At 44.8% G+C, this 20,087-nt stretch overlaps 1 protein-coding gene across 1 annotated transcript in view; it reads right to left on the bottom strand.

Moving 5' to 3' along the window:
• LOC147676778 (uncharacterized) overlaps positions 1–20,087 on the bottom strand; it is an 804,990-nt gene that overhangs the window by 73,197 nt on the left and 711,706 nt on the right. Inside the window, exon 6 of the mRNA XM_086945211.1 lies at positions 3,489–3,569. Within this exon, the coding sequence (XP_086801337.1) occupies positions 3,489–3,569 (81 nt within the window). The remainder of the gene's footprint in view (positions 1–3,488; positions 3,570–20,087) is intronic.

Raw genomic sequence — 20,087 nt, 5'->3', positions numbered from 1 at the left:
TAGTGCGGGCACTGCTGCTCGGGGTATCGGCGAGATTTGTGTAAGTAAATGGAGAGGGAGGGAGAGAGTTGGAAGAGAGAGTGAAAGAGGCAGAAACGTTGAGAGGAAAAGAAAGAGCGAAGGTATCTGTAAGCTGAGAGATGTGGCATAACAGAACGCTCGGTATTGTGGGCACTGCTGCTCGGGGTATCGGCGAGATTTGTGTGAGTAATTGGAGAGGGAGGGAGAGAGTTGGAAGAGAGAGTTAAAGAGGCAGAAATGTGGAGAGTAAAAGAAAGAGCGAAGAAATCTGTAAGCTGAGAGATGTGGCATAACAGAACGCTTGGTAGTGCGGGCACTGCTGTTCGGGTATCGGCGAGATTTGTGTAAGTAATTTTAGAGGGAGGGAGAGAGTTGGAAGAGAAAGTTAAAGAGGCAGAAACGTGGAGAGGAAAAGAGAGCGAAGGGATCTGTAAGCTGAGAGATGTGGCATAACAGAACGCTCTGTAGTGCGGGTACTGCTGCTCGGGGTATCTGCAAGATTTGTGTAAGTAAATGTAGAGGGAGGGAGAGAGTTGGAAGAGAGAGTTAAAGAGGCAGAAACGTGGAGAGGAAAAGAAAGAGCAAAGGGATTTGTAAGCTGAGCGATGTGGCATAACAGAACGCTTGAGGTATTGAACTGCTCAGATAAACAAACGTGGAAAGATGGGGAAACGGGGACCCCAACACGGAGAAATGCTGGGCGGGAGGGGATTGGAAAAGTAGCACCCTGGAGAAGGGGAGAGGGTGTGGCGCAAGAGCACCTGCCTTTGGATCTGAGGAACGGCTTTCGAGTTTCAGTGTCAACTCAAAATGCTGTGACTCTGGGCAATTGAATAGTGTAACTGGTGCTCATGTAAAACGCGCTAATACCTTCGTGCCGAGTACCGACTATAAACAGCTGCCCAAAAATAAAGTGTTGGTGTGAGTGGGACTATGAGACAGACGTCCCAGCTTGGAGTTTACCGTACAGATCGAAGTATTCCACAAGTAATGTAGGGTACTTTGTAGCTGTGGAATAAAATGCAGGCTTGTTTGAAAGAGGAAGGATGAAGGGGGTGGGGAAGGAGGTGGGGAGGGGGGGAGAGGCTGAAAACGAGAGAATTGGCATTGCTGTGGGGAGGGGGGAGGAGAAATGCGACATGGCCTATCGAAATTAAAGCCTTTCGGTGCAAATCTCTGGGGCTGCAATAGGGATTTAGATAATTCAGTTAAAAAACACAAACAAAATGGAGGTGAACGTAGATGTTAATGGCGCAGCAGTTGCTATTCCAGCCTCAGAGTGCAAATGTTGTCGATTAGCAGACAAGTATATACAAAGAGGAGTGAAGTGTGAAGAAGGGGACGCGAGAGCGGATCCCTTTGAAGTGAAGCTTTCGGCCACTGGAGAAGTGTGAGCCTGGTGGGGGGGGGGCGAGATGCCAGCGAGTGGGAGGGAACGGGCCAAGCGTGCGCTCGAGAAGTCACGGATGAACAATTAACTGGAATTGTCGGAAATCCGGCTGTTTGGTTTGAGAGACTTTGGTTTAGCAGTAATAGGTTCGAGTAAACTCGACCTAAAAATGAATAGGTGTACTTATCTCCATTATAATTTGTTGGTTCACTGGTTTTTATAAATATTATACACTTTAAATCTTCCAACAAAACATTCCAAAGTAGCCAGTAATTGGATAATTGGACAACCAATTTCGACTATTTACAATGTCATTGTCTATAAACTCAATACTCAAGACTTGTCTCCATACTAATTGCTTTATAGATGGACAACCAATACCACCCTTAATGACTAGAATTGAACATGGAAGGGAGCCTTTAAATTATGGGGGAGGGAGTTTGAGCCAAATTTTCTTGCAGACATTTGGTGCTTTTCTCTTCACTAAAGCGCTGCCACTCCAGATCCAGCTTATGGAAACAAGGCTCGCTGTGTTGAGGCTAATTTAAAATGAATATGCCAACTAAAGAAGTTACCCGCCAGTAGGCCTTAAAGGAATAGGTTTAAAAAGAATTAAATGTCCCTTGGAAAGATAACATTCGTGCTGTTGGGGATCCAGAGGGAAGTATTTTTTTCCAAAGTGGAAAACTAGACAGGAGCTGCAAGGAGTTGGTTTTGTACTCATGCAGATTTCATAGACAATCACAGACAGTCTAAGACTCTTCCCGGGCTTTTGCAGAGTCAACATGCGCCTCAATGGACCTTAATCTGTTTAAAAATGACAAGGTATGTGGCGAAAGTGTTCAGGCAAACGAGGTCAGACTACACGAACGGCCTGTTGGGACCTGTAGTCACAGCCTCTCACAAGACTGCTTTAACAGCAGAATGCTTCAAGAAGTGGTGTGTAGGCCTATTTCGTTTTTAAAAGGCAAATCCAAGTACCTAGCACAAGCAGGATAGCAGGAATATGAGAGAGCAGGCAAGGGTTCGAAACAGAGCGGAGAATACATGATGAGTCTCAGGGCCCCTACACTCACGGCAGGATGTACGAGAGGGGGGCTAGAAAGCCAGCGGAGACCATTCTACAACAGAGTATGAGGAGGACTAGACCATGGTAAATGATGGGTTGTGAACTGCCAGATTGAGTATCAGTTCCTGGAATTGCAGTTCGCATCGTTGATGGTGGAATTTCACAAACAAAAGAAAAAACAGGACTTCGTACTAACCCACTGTACTTGTGTCATAATTCTTGTACAACATCACAGTGGACAATTTATATTATTTCTACACTCGGCTATCGTAACAAACTGTGTACGTGCCCCTTTGAAACACCGCATCATTGAGCTATCCATGTTCTGTTGCAGCAGAATCTAACATGTGACAGTCCACCAATAACAATTAAAGTACAAAGACTAGAAAAACACCATTGTGGTAATGAACCAATAAAGAAAACAATGACAAGTGTTCATTGCAAGCAATACTTGGTGCTGTGCATAGGTCGCAGAAGGTTAAAATTAGGCCTGATTTCTTTATTCATCCCTCTGTTGATTGCGACATTCTATTCCGTGCGAGTATCCCCTCAGATCTGGCTTCGTTAGTTTATCTGCAAGTCTTCTTGTTTGCTGCCTCTTGAAGCAAGACGTCTGGTATTATATATGCTTTACGAATAACAAGTAGCCAAGCATGTAGCCCTGCGCAAAGACGTACAACCTTAGGGCTAAGGCCGATATTGCATTTCTAGATATTTTGTTTTTGGTTTGTTGAAAGGTCATTCACCTAGTTCATTTTAAAGGAATCCTCCAGACAATTGAGCACCTAAAATAGAAATGGATTATTATACAATACATGATAATGCGAACAGCAACTCAGGTTGGATTGGAATGTGTTTATATGACATATAGCACATCAAAACTGCTGCATCATGTTTATGGCAGTGGAAACTTATAAGCGTATTACTTTTCAGTTCACAAGCTACCTAAGGTACTTGTGGTGGATCACTGTGTGGTTGCGAAAAATAAAATAAATGCTAAGTATTCACCTTTGGGGCCGCAGATACGGTCAACTCTCCTATTGTTCTTCGAGTCGATGCAAAAGGTTTCTTCCTCTTCTTTTATACGGGCTGAAATAAAAGAAAGTTCATTATGACACAACATAAAGAAATAATCATTTTTCAAGAGATTGCTTTTCTGCAGAAAATGGTAAAATTCAAGAGGAGAGGCACTCACGGTTCAAGTTATATCAATACACCTATTTTGATCTAGCATGCATTAAAAAGTGATATTCCAGTAATGTATCCGTTAAGGTTAAGTGGTTTTAGAGAGCTTATGTAGTCCGTAAGGGTCTCAGGACATGGTTCACAAAGGTAAACTTACTCTTACCTATAAGTTTACGATTATTTGCGATTCACAATGGATTTATTTACGAGTAGTATCTTAATGAGTGCAGAGTTTCTGCACATAAAAAACATAAGTATTTTTATGTGCTTAGACACAATCTCTGTTAGGGTGAGGCACAAACCAACCCCAAATTAACCTGCCAGCAACCCCCTCAGAGCATCAGGCTTAACTTGGAGGCAATGAGGAAAGTATTTGTACAACACTTCGAACAGTAATGAAGTGAAAACACCACACAAAAAGGATCATATACCAAGTTAGAAATATAGAGCTTTCATTAATAAAACAAGACCAACTTAACAAACACCTTTTACACAGCCCCACCCGAGACTATGAACACGTCAATTAGTCCTTCTGTCACTAGGGTCTTTATATTGGTGTCAGAAGTTGAGGATGCCATACACCAAAGCGAAGGCAACAAAGCCCCAGGGCGGGATGGGCTTTCTATTGATCTTAATAAACACGAACCGGACTTCTGGGCACCCCTTTTATGCAATGTTTTTAACAACTAAATAAACACCTTTATTCCAAGCACCTGGTCTATCAGCATTATCGTACCTATTTTTAAAAAAGGAGATCGATCAAATCAGAGCTGTTATAGACTGATCTTTCTAATTGATAACAACTTAAAAATCCTAGGGAGGGTCGTGTTTAACAAAATTAGGACATGGGCCGAAAAGAAACAAATTTTAAATCGGTGCCAGCTGGGTTTTAGAAGCAAACTGGGAACAATCGAACTGTGTCTTAATTTAAATCTTATTATTGCCAAGTAGACAATAGCACAGAAGTCACCTATTTATTTGACCTTCATGGACCTTACCTCGGCATTCAATTTTGTCAACAGGTTACGCTTGTGGTCGGTCCTTTTAAACTATGGGTTGGACAAGGCTTTAATTCACTTTTTGGCACATTTGCACAGGAACTTGAAGGAGTGGGTAAGGATCAGTAATGATGGGGAGGTCTCAGGAGACATCGTTATTGGTAGAGGGGTCTGACAGGGATGTGTACTGGCCCCTCTCCTATTCATTCTTTACATAAACAAATTACATAATGCCCTGTCAGAACTCACGAATGACGTACCAAAAATTTATGGAAATGTACTTCCTGCGCTCTTTTATGCAGATGATGCGGTCCTTATGTGCCGCACTCCGAATGCACTACGCACTTTAGTTGGGGGATTTGTGTCCTTTAAGGCAGAACTAGACCTCTGCACCAATTTTAAGAAATCCTTTATAATGACTTGTGGCCATGAAAAAAATATGTATCAATTCAATAACCTCAGGTCATGAACGCCTACTAGACACCCGCACTTTTCCCTATTTGGGTTTAGTATTTTCTGACAATGGATCTTGGGCAGCCCATGCTGCCCATAGTAGAAGTACGTTTTTAAAAGCAACTAACTCTATTCTAAGTCTACCCTTAACCAAAACAGGCAGAGGTAGTTTTACCCTTAATGAAGATCTATAAATCGCAGTGTATCCCCACCGCCACATTTGGCGATGAAGTCTAGGGCTTTATAAATTGTAGTGGGATCCAAAGAAAGGAGAATAGATTTTGCAGAAACTTCTAGGGGCGCACATTTCCTCCCCGAATTATGTATGTCATAAGGAACTAAAATTGTATTATATAGAAGATTTTATCAGGTCACGCCCAGCTACATTTTGGCTAAAAATCTGGCTAAACCCAGCAACAACTTTAACAAGGGAGATCATTGTAGACTGCCTTAACTGCGACAAGGGAGGATCCATACCCTGGCTTTTCGCTGTTAGAAAAAACCTAACCAGCGTGAACCTTGAACATATCTTCTTAAAACCATTAGCACTAGAGGGTATGAATAAAAGAGTCCTCGTGGGTGCATTGTATGAATCTTATAACAACGAAAGACACGCCCCAGAGCGTCTAAAACCTTCCTTCGCTAGGTATATGTCCCTATTGGAGTTAAATAGCCCTCAAACGCATATTCCATCTAAATACCTTCTGAAGAGTATTGGACGTTGGGGGGAGGAGCCTGCTTTTTCGCCTTAGGGATTGCACTTTAAAATACTCACTTTGCTTCCCTCTGGGATTTAACATTAATCTTGAGCAAATGCCCTGCCCGTGTGGCACCGGCAGCAACCAAACGGTAGTACATTTTTAGGTCTCGGCTAGCATAGGCTGCACACATGCGCAGTCTCGCTGGCGAGATTTAATGAGATAGAGAGAACATCACTGGCAAGGTTAAGCCCTGCTCCTCTTCTCCATTGGCTAGCCTCCTAAACGGTGGCCAGCCATTGGAGAAGAGGTGCTAGTGACGTTCTTATTTCTACCTAAGCCCGTCCTTTTCAGATTGGGTTCCTTGACTTACTGCTGAAGTGAAAGGTTCCTTATCTTCTTTATGGGTCCAAATGGCCCCATAAAGAAGATAAGGAACCTTTTACCCGAGCAGCAAGTTGCGGCACCAGTCTGAAAGTGACGAGGCTAAAAGAGAAACTTCCATCTGTGCCTGCTACCTCGCTGTAAAACCTGCTGTTTAATTGCCGCCTATTTTTCTTATTTTCGCATTTATATTTTTAATTCCTAGCTGGTGCCCACCCCGCGTTATGGCCGCCTATTTTTGTTATTTTAATTACGGGTGCCCACCCCACTTTATATTTTGAACTAGCAGCCCGCCTCGACGTTGTCCAGGGCAAAACTGTGTGCAGAGACACACAGCAGAGCGGCCAGCCACGGCAGCAGCAGAGCCGGGGAAGGAGCGTACTGAAGGGGCGGAGGAGGTAGCGCGGCTGAGAGGCGGGGGGAGCGAGCGGGCCCGAGGACCGTGCCGCCAACTTTACTTACCAGCATCGCACACCCTGGACACGGGCACTCCGCGCCGCCTAAGTTGTGCGTCTGGCGTTTGTTGGGCATGTGTGACTTGGCAGGGTGTCGGTTCCACGCTCCTGGACGTTTGTTGGGCATGTCGGACTCCGCAGGGTGTCGGTTCCGCGCTCCTGGCCGGCCAGACCTGTTTGCTTTACCAAAATAGCCGGCCAGTGATGTCAGCACGCCTACTGCATTGTACGTCCTTAACGCACACGCCCACATCCGAGATGGCGCTACTTCCATGGGACTACTTTGGCAAAGAACGTAGATTGCCCTTCTAACGTATATTTTTTGCTGCTATATAGCCTATGTCCATCTGCTTACCCTGCCCTTTCCAACGCTGTATTGGGTGTTTTGATTGGCGCTGTGGTTCCTGAGTTTACCCGCCTCAAAGGTTCCCAGTTCTCTCTTTATTATAGTAGTATAGATTAGAGGGAGCCTACCCCTCGTTTGCTTCGAGACTCACCGCCGTGGCCAATTTGTCCAAACCGGACGTCAGGCACCTCCTGCCCGTGACGTGGGCGGGGCCTGAAATCCATCCGGAAGTGCAGGAGATGGCAGCTGGGAGCCTCGCTGGCTCCACACTAAGTCCCAGTCCCGAGATGGGGGACCGGGTGAAATGGGGCCCTGGCGAGGAGGGGCTCCCCTGAGTAGGGAGAGCCCTGCAGACTCCAATACATGCCCCTTTGTGTTGCCGGGCGTGAGGCCACCAGACTCCGTTCCCCGTGAGCAGAGGGGTCTGCGGGCCAGCTGAGCGCTGGTGAGCGTGGCACCGCGACCCTGGAGCCCCCCCGCAAGATCTGCCGTGCCTAGATTTTTAAACCAGGCACACCCATCAGTGACCCGCTTTAGTATACAAATATTTGACTTCATCCTATTTGGCAAAGTGGTGTAATGCATTTAAGGGGCCATGAATGAGTCATGTGGCATGGGATGCTCGTATGTCTGAATCCTAAACATGAACCTTGAGGTACATCAAGAACGCGCCCAGATGCTCACGCGCAGGCTTTGTTTGCCCACTGAGGAGGGAGAAGGAACAGCATCCGAACAGATGGCACAAAGGCGGCTGCTGCTGCCTCGGTGACCTCAACAAAATGGTGGCCGCCCTGTGCATAGCAGCTGCTGCTTGGTCCCGGTCTTAAGGATGATGGCGGGCGGCGGGGGAAGAGGCGGAGATGCGCAGGGGAGGCGATCAGTGTGTGTACTCTGGGGCCTGCCTGTCACTGGGGTGACGCAGCGAATAAACCTGGCAGCGATGAGGGAGGGGGCACAAAGCAGGAATCATAAATGTGATTCTGAAAGATGTCCTTTCCCCTGTACGGCCCCATAAAATGTGAAAAAGTTGACACTTTATGTTCTGTTGCACTCACGACCGCCAGAACCCAGCTGCTCGACAGTGGCTGTTCAAAGTCTCGTTAACTCGCGCCTGTCGTCGTACCACTTCTTTTTAATGTGGGCATACCCGACTCGGGTGGTGAGGGCTCACCGCAGCTTGGGCCCGGGCATGCATGTATTCCCCTTCCCTCCAGTGGTGTCAAGGGGGAATGCTGGCCCGGAGCGCGCTGTCAATAAGCACTTGTGCGTAACGCTATAAAGTTGTACAATTTTACCGTTACCTGCTGTTAATTACACTTTTGGTTTGCGCCAGACGATGGTCTATAATACTCCATACGGGAGCCCACCTAATATATACATTTTCTTATAGTTCACTGTCTGGCCCCTGTCACTCACATCAACTGCTCTCAAGTTAAAAATTAAACAATTGTCATCATCTAAAACTAGCTTACCCAGGCTGAAACAAGGTGGCTAACTGGGCTAGCGCCAATTCAACCCCAGGTTTTGTCATCGGAGTCTGAATTTTTAACCATCAGGACTCGCAAGCTAAGTGGCAGCATTTGTTAGTTTGGCTACATCTTTTTATATTTCTTTTCTCCTTCATTCTACCAGTGGCAGGTTTTTTTGGGGAGGCGGTGTAACTTTTTTTCTTTCTAAAGCAGCTGTTTTGCTTTACTTACGACCGCGGTCCATATTCTTGAGTGCGCTTGTTCATGTGTTTGACGCAGAGCTGCGGATTGGGGTGCATATCTTCACACGACTTTGCTGCAGTATTTGGCTAAAATCCATCTTCTGCCGTGACCTTGCAGTTGTGATGGATCAGTCATGGGGCTTAAGAGCTTGCTGTGCAAGCGCTTAAGACTTGGGTTTCTTCCTAGGGTTGCAATATGGACTACACCTTACAATTGCCTGCAGTGTGTCGGCCTCTCCAGCACCACTGTCGTAGGAATGGCACCGGCTTCTGTAGTGTGTAAACTGTGGCTACTCCCAGCCCTGCAGACTGTATTGTGTCATCTGCTCCGAGTCTCTCCTTGGCTGTAGTGGGGGTGATGCTCCTTTGTTTATGGTGCGTTAGTGAAACCTTGTTCACCAAAAGCTTTCACTTATGAAGGGCTCCTGGTGAGTGGTTTTAGCAATGGCCTCTTTGTCCTGCAATAAACCTCATGTTCATGGCCCTATATTCAGTTCTTAGTTCAGTGCTTGTTAGCAGTGGTGCCGCTTTTCCTCTCCTTTAACTTCTCATGGTGTTGGCGAGACTCCTAGGCCGCGATCTTAGTAGATCGTTTGCGGAGTCTCTTTGCATATGTTAGCAGCTTGTTCTTTAAGTTTCTCACCGTGGTCTTGTGATTAATCCTCTGGTCTGTTATCAATGGCTTCTTTGTCCTATAAGATCCCGGCGATGCCTCCCGCCCCACAGAATTCCGCAATAGATTGTATTTCGGTTGTCCTGCAGTGTATATTGGCGAGGGAGCCTCCTGAGTCTTGCGACCCCTCTTCCTGTGGTTTGTTGTGACCCGCAGGCCCTCGGTGCATCTCCTCCTCTTGTCCTACAGTGTGTATCGGTGACGGTGCCACCTCCGTCAGTTAGCTTCTCAACTTGTTCCAGATCCAAGTAATCGATGTCTCTGTTTGCAGTGCAGACCGGTTAGTACCAGTCCCTCTCGGTCTTCCTCTCTACCAGAAGAGCATATGTTGCGTTGGAGTGCTGTGTACGTTTATGTAGGTGTGGTAGTGTTAGGCCGAGGTGCCCCTGTTGAGCCTAGTGTGTGGCTCTGTGTGTGGCTGTGTGTGTGTCTGTGTGTGTGTGGGTGTGTGTGTGTGTGTGTGTATGGCTCTGTGTGCGTGCATGGCTCTGTGTGTGTGTGTGTGTATGTGTGGCTCTGTGTGTGTTGTTCTGTGTGTGTGGCTCTGTGTGTGTGTGGCTCTGTGTGTGTGGCTCTGTGTGTGTGTGTGTGGCTGTGTGTGTGTGTGTGTGGTTCTGTGTGAGTGTGTGTGGCTCTGTGTGTGTGGCTCCGAGTGTGTGTGTGTGTGTGTGTGTGTGTGGCTCTGTGTGTGTGGCTCTGTGTGTGTGTGTGTGGCTCTGTGTGTGTGTGTGGCTCTGTGTGTGTGGCTCTGTGTGTGTGTGTGTGTGGCTCTGTGTGTGTGTGTGTGGCTCTGTGTGTGTGTGTGGCTCTGTGTGTGTGGCTGTGTGTGTGTGTGTGTGGCTCTGTGTGTGTGTGTGGCTCTGTGTGTGTGGGGCTCTGTGTGTGTGTGTGTGTGTGTGTGTGTGTGTGTGGGGCTCTGTGTGTGTGTGTGTGGGGCTGTGTGTGGCGGGGGGCTCTGTGTGTGTGTGTGGGTGCAAATGCAATAGGTCTCGCATTTGCGACAGATTAAGCTATTGGCTTTGTAAATGACAATGCCATTTATTTATCTGTTTTCAAAACCAACACATAAATAAAAAATATTGTCATTTACAATGCCAATAGCTCTAACTTTTGCAAAGGCGAGACCGTTGCATTGTAAATGCTTGTTTATTCTTCTGTAACTTTTACGGAAAGTACACAAAACAATACTTGATTCTGTATTTTAAGGCATTTGCTAATATTGATTACAGAACAGCGCACCTTGAGATTCTTAGACTTGAAAGTGACGATCTGATTTTCTGTGTCAGCTCGTATCTGAGTGCGACAGTCCGCTCACGTATTTCTATGAGCAATCTTTAATGTGTTAAGGGCACTCGAACACATAATATTGTTCTTTTGCACGCAGTTACTTCTATTTTCTTAGTTGAACACCAATTAAAGCGCTATTTGTAGGCCGAAAAATCTTAAAAGCCTAAAATGTAATTGCACTTATACTATGCTGCTAATATATATATATATTTTTAAACTCGTTTTATTAACAGTGCTCAATCCTAGCAGGGAGTCCGAATGAGGGACCTCTGTGTAGAACGCGCGATTTGAGATACATGAGGAACATTGGCTGTGATTGTGGCCCTTGTATTTCATCTTTACATATAGTAATTATATGCATTATAGATATCAAAGTTATTTGAAGGACACTTTGGATTCTCTACCTTTATCTGAAAACGGGGATTACAAATGTGCTGATTATCTATGCCCTGACGAATTTCCGTCTGGAACGAAACGCGTTGGCTGATGTCCATGTTTTTACTTGAAATTAAATAAAGAATTTATATTGGAATAAATACGGAATCCTTTGACTTCATCCTGGTGAACCGTCTACATTCTCTTAATACGTTTATCTGGCTTCCAGTGGAGTATAAGTGTGGCATACTCCGGATGTGTTTGCACGGACATTATAAAAATTGGTTGATTTAAGGAACTGAGGTGCTGGGCTTCTGGTCGGCCGCATTCTCTCTTTTAAGTGCTTAATCTGGTTGACATATCCATCCATTGGTCACAGTGCATCAGATAAACAGGCAGCCTACAGCATGAAGAATAATCACATTTAGCCAGCAACAGGACAATCACAATATAACTCATTACCCTAGGCCTCCCCCCATTCCCCTGTACCTTCTCCAAGGCCCCCAGATCTTCTTCCATTTTTTGGGGCCCACCACCTCAGTCATTATGTCTGTGACCCTGGTCCAAAACGGGACAATCTCCGGACATTCCCAAAGTATGTGGTAGAAGGACCCTTCCCCTCCACATCCCCGTGCACACAGAGCGGACTGGCATCTCCCCTAGGTGTACAAACAAGTGCGGGGGTAATACACCCGGTGCAGAATTCTAAGTTGCACCAATCGGAACCGGACCCTGATAGTGATTTCCCGTGGGCTCTGCAGGGCGTCCTGCCAATCGTCATCTTCCAGGGGGCCCAAATCCCTCTCCCAGGTCGCCCTTAATGACACCAACGGGTCTGGCATATTGTTAATTAACTTGCGGTAAATCGTGGACATTGGCCTGTCCAGAATGGGATCAAGCAGTAATCGATCCTCTATGGGGAAATATTCCTGGATGGAGGCGCCCCCGCGAATATGGGAATGCAGCGCGCGTACGAGATGCATTTAATGATAGCGCTGCGAGTCCCGCAAGTCATATTCCTTCTGTAAATATGCAAACGAGCGTGGGGCGTCCCCTTTCCACACATCCCCCAAATAGTCAATGCCAATGAGCCGCCAACCCCGGAAGCCCTGTAGTCTGGCCACCTCAATCAGCTGCTCCCCAATCCACAAGGGAGTCCGACCCGTCAGGGTCCCCGTCCACCCTAGAAATCGATTCGCTTCTTTCCAACATTGGACCACCACGCCGGTATGAAAGGGCCAAGCAGTGCGTTCTTCCTGGTGTACAGCAGGGACTCGCAATTTCCGCCAGGCATCACTGAGCGATCCACTCTATAGGCCGGCTCAGACCTATCCGTGTACACCCAGTCGTTCACCACCTGCGCTGCTAATATTGTTAATAACCAATTGCACTTTATTTCAACATGATGTTGCAGCTACATGTCTGTCCAACCCTTTTAATGTGCTAACATTTTAACGCTGTTATCTGCTTATCAACTTGAAAATTTTAAAATATATAGTTGTCGTATATTATGCCCTTTTTAATGTTGTACACAATTGGAATCTTTTTATCGAAAGTTCCTTTTAACTAAAGCTTCTATGCTCCGTGCTTTTCCAACAAGAATTGTATTACTGTTGATGGTGTTTGTACTGTGCTTTTATGGATATTTGTATCCGAATAAAGAATATTGAATTGAATTCATGCATCACACAGTCGAATCGATGAGTCAGTTCCAAGGTGTTGCCCGGCTGCGATGCAAGGTCCTGCGTAATTATCGAGGATCCTGTTGATTAGGGCTTGTGATGAAAAGTTGGCATCATGCATGTGTTGCGCAGTCGGTGCGATGAGTTAATTCAGAGGAGCTGTGAGGCAGCGATGCGGAGTCCGGCATCATTCTTTAGGCTGACAGTGATGAGGGATGCAATTGTAATTACATTTATATAGCGCATAAATCACCCGAAGGTCTCAGAGTGCTAGCACATGCATGAAAGAGTTGCCGGAAGTCTGATAGCTAGAAGAGCCACGTTTTTAGGAGTCTGCGGAATCTCATATGGTTGGGTTCGGCTCTGATGTTAAGTGGAAGGGCATTCCAGGCAACAGGGGCTAGTTTAGAGAAGGATCTGTCACCATTCCTGACAGTACGAACTTTGGGAATGGTTAGGAGGGACTTGTTGGCGGACCGGAGAGTTCTGACCGGACAGTAGTTGACAAGCTTCTTCTCTAAATATTTGGGGCCTTGTCCATTGATGGTTTTATGGACTAGACAGCACACTTTGAAGTTTATGCGTTTCCTAATGGGAAGCCAGTGGAGGGTTCTAAGGTTAGGTATAGATGGGGAGCGGGGGGGGGGGTAGATCAAGGACCATCCTGGCTGCCGTAATCTGTAGGACCTGGAGTTAGGCCAGGAGGCTCTCGTTGATGGAGGCAAATAGAGAGTTGCCATAATCCATCCGGCTGATGATGAGGCCTTGGACTGGGGGCGTACGCGAGGAGAGGGGAATCCATTAAAAATGTTTCCTGAGGTTGCGCATCAGCCCGAAACTTGTGTGCACTATCTTGTTGACATGGCTGGCCATGGACAGCGTGTCGTCACTTGTCACCGAAAGGTTTCGGACCGCAGATTTGGGAGGGGGACAGGTCCTCAGTGATGGTGGCCACCATTCGTCATTCCAGGGTTTGAGGGCATTTCCAAAAAGCACGATGTTATAAACTTCACTGGAACAGCTTGAGGTTTCAAGTAGGTTTAATGAGCAGCACAGCAACAGGGAAAGCAGCTTCTTGGACAACAGGAACAGTGCAACTGACCTGATGTGAGAAGCCAGTAGTGTTCTAAAGAACACAATGAAAAACACCAAAGTCTTGAAGGAACAGTATGAAAACACTAAAAGAGAAATGTAACATCTCCCTTCAAAGAAAAAAAAGAAAGAACAATATAGATTATGAAACATAATCATCAAATTTCCTGGGAAACAATCTTGGACGAACAGAAGACTTGACTCTTGAGGAAATAGAACCATTTGTTGCTTGTTGAGTACAAGGAAATAAGGATTGCTGAACAATGCGACATTTAGCAACATGTTTCATGTTCCACAACCTGCCATCTTGTGTGATAACACTATTACTAAACACTTTCACGACTCTCATAGGTTTACCAAACTTATCAGAACATTTTGAAACAAGACCAGGGGCTAGATGTAGGTAATTCCCATTTACAGACTCTTAAATACCGAATTTTACCGATTCGGTATTTAAGCGTCTGTAAATGGGAAGGGGGTAGATGTAGGTAATTTTGAAATCTGAATTACCGAATCTGTAAAATTCGGTATTTACCGATTCTGTAAATACAGAATCGGTATTTCCCATTGATTCCTATGGGCTTTGAAGCCCATAGGAATCAATGAGAAATACCGATTCTGTATTTACAAAATCGGTAAATACCGAATCCTGCAAGGGTGCAGGGGGTGTCACTTTGACACCCTCTAGCACCCCAAGTGCAGGCTTGTGTGCAATGTGGCACACATACATGCCCTAAGGGCATGTCTGTGTGTCACATTGCACAGGTGTGCATGCACAGATGTGCATGCACACATGAATTCGGTATTTTACCACACAATAGGATTGTGTGGTAAAATACCGACTCTTAAGGGCCTGTGGCACTGTAAACTGTGCCGCCTACATTTGTAATTACAGAATCGGTATATTTACCGATTCGGTAATTTACCGAATCAGTAATTTTACCGAATCGGTAAATATACCGATTCTGTATTTTTCAGCCCCCTACATCTGAAAACCCTAATACCGGTCGGAAACGGCCGAAATCGGCCGTTTCCGACCGGTATTAGGGCTCCTACATCTGGCCCCAGGTCTTTTAATCCTAACAACATCTCCCACAGCAAAATTAGGAGTTTTGACATTCCACTTATTGTCATACCATAGCTTTGTTTTGCCTTGCTTATTCTCAACTTTCTGAGCAGCTTGTTCAACCAATTCCTTTGAAAAAGATTTATTAGAACATCTCTCTCTGAACCACCAAGGACAAATGGTTGAAGCAGGATCACGTCCCTTGAGCAAACGGAACGGACTAACCTCTGTAGTTGAATGGGGAGTAATTCTATAAAGCCAAAGTTTTTCTCTCAAAAGGGTTTTCCAGTCAGAACCAGACTTGGACACATCAGCAATGAACCCCTTCAAAACCCTATTAAAGCTTTCGACTAATCCATTTCCGTGTGGGTCATAAAAGGAAACAGTATGATGTTTAATGGAATGTAACTTAAGGAAATTTTCCATTTCTAATGAGGTAAGTTGAACCCCATTATCAGTGACTAAGATGGAAGGACAACCTTCTCTGGAAAATACTTCTTTGAAAAATTCTACCACCATCTTGGTAGAGGCAGATGAAACAAACTTGACCTCTGGCCATTTTGAATGGTAGTCTACAAGTACAAAAGCATAACGAGAATCAGATGGAAGACACATAAATGCACCAGATATATCGAAAGCTATTTTTTTACAAGGAGAAGTAGGCCAAATGGTTGTCTTCAAAGGAGGAACATTGACCTTTAACATTTTATCATTTCCCATGCACACAGTACACTCTCTTACTTTGTGCTCAACCAAGCGATCCAAAGCCGGCCACCAGGAATAGTTCCTTATCAGCCTTTTCATGGCTGACATACCTGGATGAGATTTATGTGCAACATCCAAAATCAAATTTTGTATGGTAAAGGGTGGTACACACTTACCAGACTTGAAAACTAAATTGTTCTCTATTTCCAAATCACTGGAAACATTGAAAAATGGCATAAAATCCTCTTTTAAAAGTTTCTTTTCAGGCCATCCTTCTACAATATACTTCTTGATAGACTGTAAAGTAAGATCTTGGTTATCAGAGGTTTCCCACATTTCCTCATAGATTTCACCAAAAGAAGTTGACAAAACATCCTGTAAACAAGTAACAACTTCAGTGTCGCCCATATGAGTGTCATTTGAAATTACACATGGGTGACGAGACAAAGTCTGCAACAACATTTTTCTTTCCTGGAACATACTCTGGAGTGAAAGAATATTCTTGAAGTCTAGAAGTTAACCTGGAAATGCGTGCCGTGGTATTCCAGCCACCACCAGGCGAAAGAATATTAACTAACAGCTTATGATCCGTTCTCAACACAAACTTACTTCCCCAAATTAAATTCCTGAAGTGTTCAATCGCCCAAACACAAGCCATAAGCTCCTTCTCTATGACAGCATATCTGCGCTCAGTTTCATTCAGTGTGCGAGATGCAAAACATACATTCCACTCTTCTTTGCCTGACTTTTGGGACAACACTGAACCAACACCATACATACTGGCATCAACCTTGATGATACACATCTTATTCAAACAGAATGGTCTAAGGGTGGGTGCATGCAAAATTTCTGATTTGATGAGATCAAATGCTACTTGTTGCTCTTTATCCCACACAAAGGCATTGCGATGTCTCAAAAGCTTCCTAAGGGGCTCCATCTTAGTAGCAAAATTGTTGACAAAATTGCTATAATATTCGCACATACCTGCAAAGGATAGTAATTGGTCTCTATTAACAGGAGGAGGAGCTTTACTAATGCCATCCACATTAGATTTTTTAGGTACTACACCATCCCCTGATAAAGTGTGACCTAGATATTCAACTGAAGATTGAAACAATTTGCACTTACTAGCCTTCAAAGTCAAACCACTCTCTCTCAACTTTTCACAAACACAACGTAAATGTACAAGATGTTCTTCATTATTGCCAGAAAAAAATAAAATATCATCTTGAAAACACTTCACAAAGTGATCTACATCTCTAAAAATATTATACATGACTCTTTGAAATACTGAAGCAGCCGAAGCCAAGCCAAATGGCATCCTTGTGTACTGAAAAAGACCTTGAGGGGTAATAAAAGCTGTGAGGCATTTCAAATCATCAGTGAGGGTAATTTGGTGATAAGCCGATCTTAAATCTAAAGTGGAAAACACTTTTGCACCTTCTAGCATTGAAACAACCTCATTAATATTGGGCAGAGGATGACAATCCACAATTATATCACCATCTATAGCTTTCATGTAGTTGAAAAATTCTTCTTTCCACCGTGTCCAAGGAATTGGAGGATCCCCCTTGCTTTGTAAAAAAAATTCAGGTGGATCAAACTGCATGTCTTAACTTTAAAGCAGAAAATATGTCAAAATAGTCAGAATTCCCACAGTATTACTCTGTAGATTGTGAATATACACCTGTTAAAAAAAACATTCCAGAACTCTGTAATAAAATGACTCAATGTATATGTTTTTAAAAAGAAATAAAAAATTGAGTTTTCCTTCCAGATAATGTACCAGTATTCAGTAAAGAAATACCTCCTTCTATGTTTCTTTTTTAGAAATACAATAAATAAGTACGTCTTTCAATGTTTTCCCTTCAGAAATGCTCAAAACTAATAGAGCATCGAAATCACGGATCCGCGGTGAAATGTTGCCATGGAAACCAAAACAAAACACACGAAATGGCCGCCTCGCTATTTCAAATAGCCTAATTGCATCATTGCGCTGAGCGTGTTCGAGAGATCGTCACGCTGTTTCCTTCCGTGAGCGTGTTCGAGTGATCGTCACGCTGTTTCTCTTCGTGACGCTTGGATGGAACAGCAAGGAGGAGCAGAGTTCTTTACTTTGGTGACGTTTAGAAACAAAGCAATGACGGACGTCAGCCTCGCGTTGAATCTCGCGTCTTGATCACACTGCACAAGCTAGTATCCTTATTTCAAAGGTAAACACTTCGTAAAATATTAAGATTTACATGAAAATCGCTCATTCCATGTTGGCAGGAGTCTTCTGAACGGGAATTTCTTCTTCCATAAACAAATTTCTTCTTGAAAGCTTTAAAATTGTAGTAGAAAAGGTCCAATCTTCCAAATCAAAGCATTTCCCTAAAAATCGAACATTTTTGAAAATGACTCCACACCTGTGCTGCTTCAAAATGAAGATGGTCACCCTCGTCGCCAAATTTTGTTATAAACTTCACTGGAACAGCTTGAGGTTTCAAGTAGGTTTAATGAGCAGCACAGCAACAGGGAGAGCAGCTTCGTGGACAACAGGAACAGTGCAACTGACCTGATGTGAGAAGCCAGTAGTGTTCTAAAGAACACTTAATGAAAAACAACAAAGTCTTAAAGGAACAGTATGAAAACACTAAAAGAGAAATGTAACACACGATCTCTGTTTTACCAGCGTTAAGTAACAAGAAATTGTTGGTCATCCAATCCTTGATTGAGATCATGCATTTTTGGAATCTAAGTTTGGTGTCATTAGGGTCGGGCCTAGGGTGATCAGTAGCTGCGTGTCGTCAGCGTAGGACACAGTATGAAAGCTGTGCGCCCTGATTACTCGTGCAAGGGGGGAAACATAAAGATTAAATAGAGTGGGGCTCAAAATTGATCCCTGAGGTACTCCTTTGTCGTTATCTTGGCTGTTAGAGGTAAATTTATTTTATTTTGCAATTTTTAAAGCGCAACAAATACCCATACGGGTGTCTCGGCGCTGAAGAACTCAAAACTCACTACTGAAGACGGAAGGGTTAGGAGGTAGAGAAAAGCCATGTTTTGATGCTTTTTCGAAATTTAAGAAGCGTAGGGGCAGATTTGATATGAAGTGGGAGAGTGTTCCACAGTTTAGCAGTAGCTGTGGTGAAACATCTATCTCCCCAGGTGGCCTTTCTTGTACGAGGTACATTCAGCAAAAGGGCTGCGGAAGATCGTAGCGTCCTGCGTTGCTCCACTGGACGAAGAGCTTCTTTTAGATACTGGGGCCCTGAGTGGTTTAAGGTTTTATAGGCTATACATAGGGCCTTGAATTTGATTCTGCTCCTGATTGGAAGCCAGTGGAGCCTTTTGATGTGGTTGGAAGTAGGAGTGAATTTAGGAATGGAAAGTAATGTTCTAGCCGCCGCGTTTTGCATGGTCTGCAACTTGTTGAGAACCCCTTCCTGCGCATTCAGAAGGAGTGAGTTGCAGTAGTCTGTTCTTGAAAAGACTAGTGTGCTGATGAGGGTTTTGCCGGCTGATTGAGGTAGGTATGGCAGAAGCTTTTCGATTTTTTTGAGGGTAAAGAAGGCGGAAGATACAACAGCATTAGCATGATGGTGAAAAGTCAGCTTATTGTCGAAGATGACTCCCAGGTTCCGGACTTTTACCACTGGTTGGGGAGGGGAGCCCAACTCAGGTGGCCACCACTGAGGGGACCATGCTGGCTGCAAGCTCCCGAATGTCATCACCTCCGTTTTATCGGAGTTAAGTTTGAGGCAATTTGATGACATCCAGGAGCTTATCGCCTTCATTCCTTCCTGAAAGTTGGATGCGACACTGGCTCCGTTGTTGTGCACCGATAGCACTAGTTGCGTGTCATCGGCGTACGTGGTAAGGGCTATTCCGTAGGTTTTTATTACTCTCGCTAAGTCCGATACGTAGATATTAAAAAGCGTCGGACTTAGCGAGGAGCCCTGAGGAACACCGCAGGGAAGAGAGAAGGTCTGAGAAGTGAAATTCCCTACCCTGACAGTCTGCGGACGGTCGGCAAGGAATGAGGCAATTAGATCTTTAAGCTGTGCCTCCTATGCCCAGTGCCGAGACACGGTCGATCAGAGTGACATGATCGACCGTGTCAAATGCGGCAGAGAGATCTAGGAGTATCAGAACAGCTGCCCCTCCCTTGTCCATAGTTGTTCTGATTTCGTCTGCAGCTTTTAGAAGAGCTGTTTCCGTCCCATGTCCTTGTCTAAAACCAAACTGGGTGTCATCCAGCAAGTTGTTGTCATTAATGAATTTCGAGAGTTGGATATTCATAGACTTCTCGAAAATCTTAGCTGGGAATGGAAGGCAGGCGATGGGTCTATAGCTTGCAGGGAGGAGAGGGTCCAGAGTAGGTTTTTTCAGTAGGGGCTTAATTATGGCTTCTTTCCAAACTGCAGGGTATATGCCTGTTGAGAACATGGCATTGCAAATGGTAGACAGTGCAGGGGAGATTGCTTCAGGGATGAGATTCAGAACGGAGGGAGG

The sequence above is a fragment of the Lissotriton vulgaris genome, chromosome 12 (genome assembly GCF_964263255.1).
Source record: "Lissotriton vulgaris chromosome 12, aLisVul1.2, whole genome shotgun sequence".
Classification (NCBI taxonomy): domain Eukaryota; kingdom Metazoa; phylum Chordata; class Amphibia; order Caudata; family Salamandridae; genus Lissotriton; species Lissotriton vulgaris.
This window is presented reverse-complemented; position numbering and strand designations above follow the sequence as displayed.